The sequence below is a fragment of the Prionailurus viverrinus genome, chromosome B3 (genome assembly GCF_022837055.1).
Source record: "Prionailurus viverrinus isolate Anna chromosome B3, UM_Priviv_1.0, whole genome shotgun sequence".
Lineage (NCBI taxonomy): Eukaryota > Metazoa > Chordata > Mammalia > Carnivora > Felidae > Prionailurus > Prionailurus viverrinus.
Window position 1 is genome coordinate 21575246 of NC_062566.1, and position 12083 is coordinate 21587328.

At 42.1% G+C, this 12083-nt stretch overlaps 1 protein-coding gene and 1 long non-coding RNA gene across 3 annotated transcripts in view; one reads left to right on the forward strand and one right to left on the reverse strand.

Annotated features, from left to right (window-relative positions):
* GABRA5 (gamma-aminobutyric acid type A receptor subunit alpha5) overlaps nt 1–9999 on the forward strand; it is a 79507-nt gene extending 69508 nt beyond the window's left edge. The window contains exons 7-9 of one of the 2 annotated variants that reach the window (XM_047864613.1): nt 3033–3185; nt 6126–6337; nt 9677–9999. In XM_047864613.1, coding sequence (XP_047720569.1) covers nt 3033–3185; nt 6126–6337; nt 9677–9979 — 668 coding nt within the window. In that variant the 3' untranslated portion in view covers nt 9980–9999. The remainder of the gene's footprint in view (nt 1–3032; nt 3186–6125; nt 6338–9676) is intronic. The other variant, XM_047864614.1, reaches the window with a different exon arrangement.
* Nucleotides 3238–6749, reverse strand: LOC125169032 (uncharacterized). The gene is made up of 3 exons (XR_007153410.1): nt 6610–6749; nt 3906–4040; nt 3238–3285 (listed from the first exon to the last, which is right to left on the reverse strand). It is a non-coding gene; the product is annotated as an uncharacterized LOC125169032 (long non-coding RNA).
* Nucleotides 10000–12083: the final 2084 nt, after the last annotated feature.

The following is a 12083-nucleotide window of genomic DNA, read 5'->3' on the forward strand; positions in this document are numbered from 1 at the left end:
ACAGCTGTGGTTGTGTGGTGCTGTCCACGGGAGCCCTCCAATTCAGATCCCTGTTCTTGCAGCTGCACACGGAGGCACCAACTGCAGTGGCTGCCTAGCAGCATGAAGAGCCATGGGAGGCATTGATCTGTGATGTGTTTGCCCTCATGTGAGCAGGCCCCTGTGATCGTAGGCTCTGCCTGGAGGTGACATAGACTTCCTTATATAATGCAGTCCCTGCTCCCAGCATTGAGACATAGAGGCAGTAGTCTTTTCAGGAAAGGTAGACAGCTTCCTACAAGTACTCCTATTTACCAGCTCCCCCTACCAGGAGGTTTTGAAAATTTCTAAGAAGATTTCCCAAGGGTTGAATTTTGGGGAGTACAACCAAGCAGAATAGAAACAGCTGAGACCTCACCAAGAAAGAAGCAGAGGCTCTCACTCTCATGTACATAGGGCCGGGCTGAGTAACACAGGGGCAAGCCTGGCTTCACCTGATTCAAAATGAGTGAGGTGTTCCAAAGGAACAGAATATGTTCAAGGTTCTGCACCTGCAGGGTGCATCCTTGGCTGCTTCCTGGCCACAGGAGGCCCAGCCCCAGCAGTCAGGAGTGGAGGAGACCCCAGGGTGCCAGAGAGTCTCCATATGGCAGAGAAGAAAAGTATAACAGGGATGGAATGGGCCCTGTCATGGGGATGAGTTCTGCGCTCCAAATGATACAAACCTCAGGGCTGGCAGGAAGCTCATGGACATTGAGTGCATGCCTCCTCTACATACAGGCTCCTAGAGCCTACCCATTAGCCTGGTGCTGGGCATCCTGGGGAGAGGGGAGAGAGCCTGGCAGCATGGTGAGGATGGTGGCACCATGTGGATGCCTAGTTAAAGAGAAAGGAAGAGGAAGCAGGCCTAATTTTATGGGAACAAGTGAAAAGGTAGCATGGCAGATGTCTGGGGTAAAGAAATGCCATGCTGATGGAGGATGCTGCTGTTTGGAGTTGTTTCATACAGTTCTTTAAAAATGTGTAAACGGGGTTTCTGCCTCTATCTGCATTCTAAAAATATGGTCTTTTTTAAAACATTATCTGATATTGCTACCCTTAACTCAAAAATAAAACAAATGAAAGAGGGGGTGAACGGATGGGCAAAATGGTTGAAGGAGAGTGGAAGATACAGGCTTCCAGTTATGGAATGAGTAAGTCACAGAAACACAAGGCACAGCATAAGGAATATTGTCCATGATACTATAATATTGTAATAGGGATGTATTGGGACAGATGGTAGATACACTTGTGGTAAACACGGCATAACATATAAACCTGTTAAATCATTATGTTGTACGCCTTAAACTAGTATAATATTGTGTGTCAACTATACTCAAATTAAAAAAAAAACAGAATGAAAAGAACAACAATAAAAACATTATAAGTAGGAGAGTAATATCAAACCCTACTGCAGAGAAATAGACTGGTATTTCCCCTCTTCTTGGGTGTTAAGAAGAGGCAACATTGGATCATTATAAAGATTCAGTTCTTGCTATTAAACATAGCTCATCCTCCTTCTCTTTGTCGCTGTTTCCTTCTGGTGTGATAAAACCTGCTCAGTCCCTCTCTGCTGCTCTGACCTGCCTTCAGGCTATGGGGAAAATGTGGCCTGCCAATGCCGGTGTGTCGCAGACACTGCTAGGAATTTTGTCTTTTTTTCTGGAAGGGGGCAGATTTTGCTACATGTGATCTTAATGGTTCCCCCTGCCTCTGACATCTGGCATGCTGAGAGAAAAGGCACGTAGGGACCTCCACAGCTGGCCATGCTGAGCTCTGGGCTTTGATTCCAATAGCACATGGCAGATCTGTGCTATCCGACTCAAAGTACCAATGCTCCACATTGGTCTCTGGCAGACCCTCCCCCCACCCCCAAACAGATGGCTCCCACCCAGGTCTGCATTAGTGGCAGCCTCAAGCCCTTTCTCCCCACTTTGCAGTTCTATCCAGCTCCCCAGCCACACCATCTACTCCTTGCAATTCAGCAAAAGAACTCTTGTCCTCAGATCAGCTTAACTCTGCCTCCACTCCTCAAAGCAGCCTCCCCATCTCCCTAGGGAGGTGTATATTCAGGTAGCAGTCACACAGATGAAAGGCACAACGTAGAGTACAGACAGTAGTAATTGTTATTATCTTATATGGTGAATGATGGTGACTACACTTATCATGGTGAGCATTAAGTAATGTACAGAATTGTCGAATCACTATGTGGTACAACTGAAACTAATACAACGTCATATGTTAACTATATTTTTTTCAGAAAAAGGAATCTAGCATTAAAGACTTCCCAGTTGACATCCATTTATATACCCTCCAACCACAACCCATCTCAGCTCCTTACCAGTTCACCATCAGGGCAGCGTCATTCTCAGCAATGAGTGGGAGGTCCCCTCTGGCCTCCCACACAGCCAGGCAGATCCAGAGAAGGCACTGGGGCATCTCCAAGGAAATGCCCCGATCTCCCCTGGTAGGTGGCAGGAGGGAGGGGCTGCCAGACCAGTGGCCTCCTCAAACTGCTGTTCTTCACCCTCCACCTGGGTCTGTCACGGAGTGCAGAGCCTGAGGGGAGTGCTTTCCCCCAGCTCCTGCCAGCTTTCCCTGGCTGGGAAATAGGGAGAACAATTCTCCACCTGCAACAGGGCTCTGTGATGTCCTGAGTTATATCTGGAGAGGCTAAATCCTGAAATCCTGATGGCAGTAGCAGTGAGGGGGTGGGCAGAGAGTGGCACAGATTGTGACCAGGGATTAGGAAAACACACAAATCTGATTTTCCCCAGGAAAAACATCCAGCAGGAAAGGCTCTTCAGAGGCTGGGGCTCAAAATACTTACAGAATGACGGCTAAGAAATCTATGCATCCTCTTTCATCTCCTTCATCCTAACAATACAAACAAATAGTTGTCCAGTGGGAAGGTGGAAAGAAGGGGACTTCTGGACTGCCTCTGGTTCGGGGGCAGGAACCATAGCCAGGACTGTAGGACAGGTGGTTGCCCGAGTTAATTTGTTTATTTGCAGGTGAATACACAATCATGACAGCTCATTTCCATCTGAAGCGGAAGATTGGGTACTTTGTCATCCAGACCTACCTTCCCTGCATAATGACCGTGATCTTGTCACAAGTGTCCTTCTGGCTGAACAGAGAATCAGTCCCTGCCAGGACAGTGTTTGGTGAGTGTCCCCAAGCCAGGCCTACACTGGTGTTTTGTGACTGCTTCTAACTACCCCCAAAGAACAGCCTCTGAATGACTAGTGCTGTCTGTTCTGTGACCTGGAAAACAAACAGACCAATTAGTAAAGAATTCAATGTTAAGGATAAGGATTTAGGATTGCACTCTAACAAGGTTTTAGGAAATGACACTTGGTCTATTTGATCATTGTTTCCATTTTGAAAAGCTTTTGCTGGTAGGCTTTTTTTTTTTTTTTTTTTTTTTTTTTTTTTTAGGTTTGAAACTGGTAGCAATCTGTCTTATGTGAGATTTTGCTACAGTATTTTCACACTTCTCCTAAAGTACTGCTTTTTACGTTATCAAGCAGTTTTCTTTGAAACGTGATACCACTTTAAAATTAACTCCCAACAAGCATTCAATATACCATATGTGGTATGGTAATAATAAATTACATATCTATATATCATATATACCATCATATGGTGTCTATGATATGAATATGTGGATATTTTCATGTATAAATAATAAATATATATTATATACACATATATATATAAACATACATATACAAATATATACATGTACACATACATACACATATAGGATAACCATTTAGCAGAATAACATCATTTGACATCCCTAAGACATAAATGAGGTTTAGCAAGATCTAGTTCAGGAGGTACCTCAGCATAGCAGACATAGTTCAGCATTTGACTCTTACCTGGAAATTCTGCTTCCTCGCATTTCAGTAGTGATACTAAAGGTAGTTTTGCAGGTCAGTTGCGGTAATGGATGCTCACATATTTCTAAACTGTAAGGTATACTTCATGCCTCAGCTCTTACTGTTGCACTTTCCCTTGAAAAGAAGGTAATCGTGACCAGCATTTTATGTTACCACTACCATAATTCTGTGGGAAGCTTGAGAGCCCAGGGAGTTTCTAAGTGAGTGGCCCAGGAGTGTTCCTGTCAGGCTATCTCTCTACCTCCACCTACATGGCCAGCTTCACTTACCCTGCTTCATCTAGCTTCAGGAATGTTTCGGAGAGGTGTGGAGGTTGACTTATGGCTCCAGGTCTTTAGGGGAACATTAGTAGGTGGCTGAGAAAAAAAAATAGTTTGGACAATGTTGCATATTAGCATCTGTTTCTTCTTGGAGATTCCAGATGCACATTAGGGTGTTAAAGGACCCAAGAAGTTGCAAGAAGCCTGTTAAAGGTCATGCCAGAACACTTTCCAAGTACAATGATTAAGTGGATTTCTAAGAAAAATCAAAGATGCCTACTATTTAATAATTAATATTTAATTTATTAATATTAATAGTGATTTCTCTTGATTCTATTAAGAATTAAGTGGATTCTATTCTATTAAGAATAGTGGATTTCTATTAATTCCACACATGGTACCATGTTCAATAAGGACATATAAATACCTTTGAGGGATGACATTGGATGAAAACTAAGCTGCTGTGACCACTAGTGACATTATGCACTTGGTGCTGTACTGGTTTCCTAAGGTTATATAACAGAGTACCATGCCCTGAGTGCCTTAAACAACAGAAATTAATTGTCTCAGATCTGGAGGCTACAAGTCAAAATCAAGAGGTCAGCAAAGCTTGTTCCTTCTGAGGGTTGTAAGGGAAGGGTCTATTTCAGGCCTCTCTCCTTGTTTCTGGCAGTTTCCTGGCTTGTGACAGAGAATTCCAGTCTTTACTCAGTATTCTTCCTGTGTTCATGTCTGTGACACCTGTCATGTTGCATCAGGGCCTGCCTTAACAATCTCATTTTAACCTGATTATTTCTGTAAAGGCTATATTTCCAAGTTAGTTTACATTCTGAAGTTCTGGAGGTTAGGACTTCAACATATGAATTTTGGGCAAACACAATCCAGCCCATAGCAGGTGCATTGTGCCCACACCCTATGCACACAAGTGCACCCTTGTGCAAACAAAACTGTGGTGAGGAGGAAGACACAGAGCATGTGGAAGTTGTGTGGGTTATAAGGGTCCTGCAGATCCTGGTCTGAATATGGGTTCTCAGTTGTCAGCTAGCGAAATGGGGTACATTGCTAAGTATTTTTAAATCTTTAAACATGTCACCTGTGAATGGGGATAATTACACCCATCCAGAATGTAGCTTAAATCAATCTGGCACTTAGTGGATGCTATATAGATGGCTTGTAATCTGCCAGTCCTGAACGTTCCCCTCCACGTATCTGGCCTTGCTGCATGATCACTGCAATGTTTCCACAGAAGCCAAGGCACACTGGCCACAGACACCCTGCACAGTGGCTTTTAGGGGACATTGATCCCTCTTGGATGGAGGAAAGTACTGAGACTCAGATTCAGACATGGTGCTTCTACTGCACTCAGCTTCTCAGTTCCTCAAGGTCTGCAAGTTGGGTTAATACATGTAAAAGCAGGTTTGTCTCTTCAGGTTGCCTTGAGTCCACTATTCATAGGGTGCCTAGCAAATTTTTGTGAAACACTTCACCAGATGCTATGTGAATGTCATTACCTGTTCTCCATTGGGTATTACCCCCATGGAACAGAGGAACACTACCTATTCAACACATCTTTGTTGAACAAGAGCTATTTGCTATTTGCTTGGTTCAAGACAATGGGGACACAGAGTATGTGTATATATCGGACCCAATCCCTACCCTCCTCAGCTTGTATTCTCGAGGAAGGAGCCAATTAATAAGTTAAATAAAATAAGCAATAAAATAGCAAATAAATGCTATGAGTGTGTTAAATGTTATGAAACTGTAGAGAGGGAGGTTCTGTCTGGTAAAGATAACTAGTTCACTGATAAAGGTAACTATTTCCTTTCCTGTCTTCATCTGTTATGGTCAGGGGTGTTATACTGGGGTCTGGGGGCCAGTACTGATCCCTGTTTCCATTCTCCCTACCCACCCCCTCCCACACCGTCCCCAACCACCACAGGGGTGACCACGGTGCTGACCATGACGACCCTCAGCATCAGTGCTCGGAACTCTCTACCCAAAGTGGCTTATGCGACAGCCATGGACTGGTTCATAGCTGTGTGCTATGCTTTCGTGTTCTCTGCGCTGATTGAGTTTGCCACCGTCAACTATTTCACAAAGAGAGGCTGGGCCTGGGATGGCAAAAAAGCCTCAGAAGCAGCCAAGGTCAAGGTACTGACTACATTTTCCCCCTTTCCTCCACAGAAAACATTTATGGTACAAAATATCAAATATAAGACAAGTGTTTCTCCTCCTTATCTCCCACCCACCCCCAACAAAAAAAGGACTCCTTCCCTGTGTTGAGGGTCTCTACCAAGTCTTACTTACAACAGGTCCTATTTCAACTTTGTTTTGAATCATTAGCTTTGATCAAGCAAAAGGTCTGATGTCAGGTGAATGGCTTGAGCTGTTTACACATAGGTCTGCTATTTTTGCTAACGTACCTTCTGTCTGTTCAGTGACTACTTGTCCGGTTCTGAATTGTATATTCTCTGTCACTCTCTTTTGCCACTACACCATACAGTAGATCTTCTGCAGGGTGGCTTTAAGGGCATGTGGAGAGCATGCAGCTTACTGGAGGCAGCAAACCCTACCTGAGGAAGAGATGATTTTGTTCACTTAATGATGCACAGTTATTGTGGAAAGCATTACTCTGTTCAAAGCAATTAATTATCAGGTATTTAGAGGGTGATTTGTGCCTAAATCTAAGGAATATTTGAAGAAAAAAGGTTGCACAGAATTCCAAGCTGAACCATGTCCTTGGGGAGGTGAGAATAATCTACATGGAGCAGAAAATGAAACAGCATTTGATAAACTGCTAATTACACCATGCATTAAACAAATAAGCAAAACCTTTGCTCTGAAGAAGAGTAGATCAAAGTTATCAAAGTAGACTTGAAATAAAAATCTGTCCTGTGAAAATTCAGCATGAAGGGAGTCCTGGAAAGTATTATAGAAGACTAGAATTGTCTGGCCTGACCTCCCAGTCAGGGCCACAAACCAGGAACAGCCGCCCAGGGCTGTCTCTTTTTGTTGAGGACACTCATCAGTGTCTCATCGGTGGCCTCATGCTTGCTTTTTGCATTTAACACAACTATTTTCTTTCCGGTAAAAGTCAGAGGTTATGACTTAAGCTGACACATCTGATTCTTCTCACTTCCAAGGGCCAGGTATCCCTTCCCATGTCAGAATTCCAGTCATGGAAAACTCATTTTAAAGTCCAGCTTGCCTGGTTGGAGGAAGGCCAAGTGGGGTCTGTGCTGGGCCCTCTCAAAGGAGACAGGATAGGAGGGAGGGCCCTGACAAGTAGCAACCTTAGGAGTGGATGTTTTTGGGGTTGGGGATGGAGTGGGGGCACAGGAGTTAGCTGACCACAGTGGATTGGTGGTGACTGGGAAAACATTTGTAGAGGCAAACTAGAGATTTTTGACCCAATCTTCTGGACTTGATGGTAAAGACAAAAGGAGCTATGGAGGATGTTTGTTGGGGGAGGAGCATGAATGGAATTGGGAAAGAGGGCTTCCCAATGCCCAGCCCTGTGTTGCCTGAAGTGAAATGATTGCTAAGGGTCTGGGTTTTGATGGCTATGTGACAGTGGACTGGAGATACTCAAGTATGAGTACAAGAGCAGATGGGAGTTTATTGCATGAATTGAGGCCTTCAGGCACACATCTCTGAATCTAGGAGGAAGGAATGAATGGAGAGCCCTAAAATGTTGTCAGGTAGGCTCACCATCCTTGTCAGCCTCCACTTTCACACTTGGCCCCACTGTTATTACTACTTGCCATAGATCTGGCTGGCAAGACCTTTGGAGAGGGAGGAATGAAGCTAACATGGTTTACCTAGTCCTAGATTAGCACTGATCTTTTAGAATAAGCAGCATGCCTCACTGTCTTGTAGAACTTCAGTGCTTCATGTTGTCCTTCAAAGGCTGTAGTGCTGGAGAATCCCACCACTTAGGCCTGAAAGGTTCTGTGCAGTTGAAGCATCAGGGCATCTAAAGACATTTGGGTGGGCAAGTCATACTATGAGACATGGGTAATGCACATGAATTATTAAACATAGTGTTAGCCTACTCACGTAAATTGACTTTTACTTAGAAGTATAAAGCCTGAAAAATAGACTGTGTTCACCATTGTCACATGTTGGGATCTCCAGAGGCAAATGCCAGGTAAGAGTTTGGAGTGCAAGGTAGTTTGTAAGGATGAATACAGATGAAAGAACAGAGAGGAAGTGACTTTCAGCAGAGGAAGAAGTTGAAGTCAGCCCTGAATGATTTGGAGCTGAAGGCTGTCTCCTGGCTGCTCTGTCTGCAGCTGAGCAGCAGGTGGACCTAGAAGGGGGACTGGGACACATCTCAATGAATACCACAGCCATTGTAATTGTGCTGAATTCTGTACTACTGCTCATTCCCCCAAGTAAAACACATGTTATCAACAGAGATTAGTATCTTCTAAAGCATCTGTTCTTTTCTTGGCTACACCAAGAGTTGGGAGCCATTCAAGGCAGTAAATTCATAGTTATGCTTATCAGTTTCTTTTGGCAGACCAGTGTGGGTGTGCACATGATCACTGATGTATCAAAGAACTGTAGTATTTCTGAAGAGTAGGCCAGAGGGTCCCTACTGTAGCCCAGGACTGGTGTAGCCTCTCTCACCATGTCCCCATGCTCTCTGCATCTGGTTCCATATTGATTCTTCCTCTCTTTTCACTTACTTCCTCTCACTCCTTGCTCTATGTGCTTCCTTCCTATTTGTTATCATTTTCATAGTTTTTATGGTTGACATATTTCCTTTAAGTTACTTTCCTGTGTTTTCGCAAATAAATTTTATTTAATGGCACTATATTAAGGAACAGCTTTTTGCAGCATTTTATTTTATACATTTGCAAACAAATGTTTGTGATGTTTAAAGAATTTCAGAATGAAAATCTGTCATTACTGTCTAATTTTCATCTATCTATCCATTCACTCATCCTCAAACCACCTTTATACTCTTATGCATTCCAGAGTAAATGTTAAAGGACACTATATTTCCCACTAAATATATTTATATACATGTAAATATATGTATATCATTAACAAGGGTTCAATATTTGTTTACCATTTGATTCTTTCAAAGAAAAATTTGCATAGTGTAAAATGCACAGATACCAAGGATACATTTGATGAGTTCATCTGTGTAAGCCAAATCCCTGTCGAGATAGAGAATATCACCAGTTCTCCAAAAAGTTCACTATGCCACTTCCCAGTCAACAAAGCCCTTTATAGTCTCCACCTCAACAAAGATAACCACTATTCTGATTTAGAATTACTTTGTCATTCTAGAATTTCATGTTCAAGACTGGCCATGTGGTGTTGTAGGCTTAGAAGTCTGTGGAGAACTTCCCTCCCCTAGAGCTAAGCTGATGTTTCTCTATCTCTCTTGAGAGATAAACCTTTAGAACTTTCAGAAATGATTTGACAATTGCCTGAAAATAGCATGCCCTTACAGTCTTATTATATATTTTGCAGAAGAAGGAGCGGGAACTCATACTAAGTAAGTCAACAAATGCTTATACTACTGGGAAGATGACCCACCCCCCCAACATCCCAAAGGAACAGACCCCGGCAGGGACCTCAAATGCATCTTCAGCCTCAGTAAAGCCTTCCGAAGAGAAAACTTCTGAAAACAAAAAGACTTACAACAGCATCAGCAAGATTGACAAAATGTCCCGAATTGTATTCCCAGTCTTGTTTGGCACTTTCAACTTAGTTTACTGGGCAACATATTTGAATAGGGAACCGGTGATTAAAGGGGCTGCCCCTCCAAAATAACTCACCACACTCCCAAACTCCAGGAGAGCCATACTTCCAGCAGAATGGTTACCAAGGAGAGGTTGAACTCAGAGGGACTCCATATTCGGGCACTCTCTTTCAGGAAATTTTTGCATGTTTAAAAATATGTACAAATAATATTGCCTTGATGTTTCTATATATAATGTCAGATGATTCAAAGATGTCACATTGATAAACAAAACAAACAACTTTCTAGAAAAACAGGAGACAATGGCTCTGACACTCAGATACTCAGTATCTTACACTGATAGTTTACAAACAAGATAAGTATATTTTTAACTGTTCCAAGTGTTACCTAACAATGTTTTTTATACTTCAAATGTCATTTCATACAAATTTTCCCAGCAAATAAATATTTTAGGAAATGCTCCATGATTATTACTTGACCAACTCTCTTGGAAGAAACATAGATCACAAAGAGCACATTTTTCATTAAAAAGGAAACTGTGGGCATTTATGTACAAAACTAATTGCCTTTGATAATTCTTACTGTTCTGAAATTAGAAAGTACTGCATGATATTACATTAAGAAATAGATTAGGCAAATATTTATGCAGATAAATTTAATAACAGAAATATATGATATGCTATATGAACAGATAAAATATTTCCCCAGGGAAAAATTTAACTGCTTAAAAAAATCCTTTTTTTCTTTATTTTGGAAAAGAAACATTTCTCCCCACCCCCACCTCCCCATCCAACTGAATAATGATCAGTGAAATAAAAGGAAATGTTAAAACAAAAAGTTATGTGATGACAGTCTTGGCATTTGGTCCATGCATTCACTAGCTGAAACATTGACCACCTCTTGCTGCAGCCAGCGTGTAGTGCTTCAGTGGTGAGAAACTGTAATTGAGTTATTTTCCATTTTATTTCCTTGTACTTATTTCATGACTGACTAATTGCTCTGTTAGCTTTTGTATATGAACCTTAAATGTTCATTAAAAAATAAAAAAAAGAACTGATCTTGTGGATAATGTCATTGTTTGGAAAAAAAATCCATATTTTGATGGGCTCATTGCCTAAAAATGACATAAAGAAAACCAATCATGAAATTCTTTGCAAAAAAAAAAAAAAAAAAAAAAACTCTTGGTGATTCATGTCTGTTTCAATCTAAGTCTCTAGAGTACCAAAGAGAAAGCAATTTCAACCACACGGTAAATAGGTAAAACCAGAAGTTTTTTCCCATACATACATCACATGGGTCTCTCCTTGAGAGAACCTTCCCTGACAGTGTTCCCAAGCTGGGTGCTTGCTATGGACAAGGTAACTGCTCAGTTCTTTCTCCTTCCTTTTGCTGTGTGTGAACAGTGATGCCAAGTACTGCATTTAGACCATTTTCTTACTGTTGGAGGAAGTATCCAAGAATAACGTGTATAAAATGAACACTTGCTGCCTCCTCTATAACTCAGTTGGAATTATAAAAGGGGAGTTATGATGGGGCCCCTGGGTGACTTAGTTGGTTAAGCATCCTACTTTTGATTTTGGCTCTGGTCATGATCTCGCAGTTAGTGAGTTTGAACCCCATGTTGGGCTCTGCAGGGACAGTGCACTGCTTGGGACAGCCTGCTTGGGATTCCTTCTCTCCCTCTCTTTCTGCCTCTCCTCTGCACTCTCTCTCTTTCAAAATAAATAAGTAAATTTTAAAAAAGGGGTGGTTATTGGGGCACCTGGGTGGCTCAGTCAGTTAATCATCTGACTTCAGCTCAGGTCATGATCTCATGGTTCATGGGTTTGAGCCCTGTGCCGGGCTCTGTGTTAACTGCTCAACCTGGAGCCTGTGTCAAACTCTGTGTCTTCCTCTCTCTCTGCCCCTCCCCTGTTCATGCTTTGTCTTTCTCTCAAACATAAATAAAACTTAACAAAAATTTTTAAATAAAAAGTAAATTTAAAAATAGGGGATTATTTATGATAGTTAGCAAACAGTATCAAAATTATGCCTGCCTATATTGACTACATAATGATACATAGTTGTTAATTTTTTTAAGTTTATTTATTTTGAAAGAGAGAGGAGGAGAGCAAGCAGGGGAGGGCAGAGAGAGGGGGGGAGAGAGAGAGAGAATTCCAAGCAGGCTCCGCACTC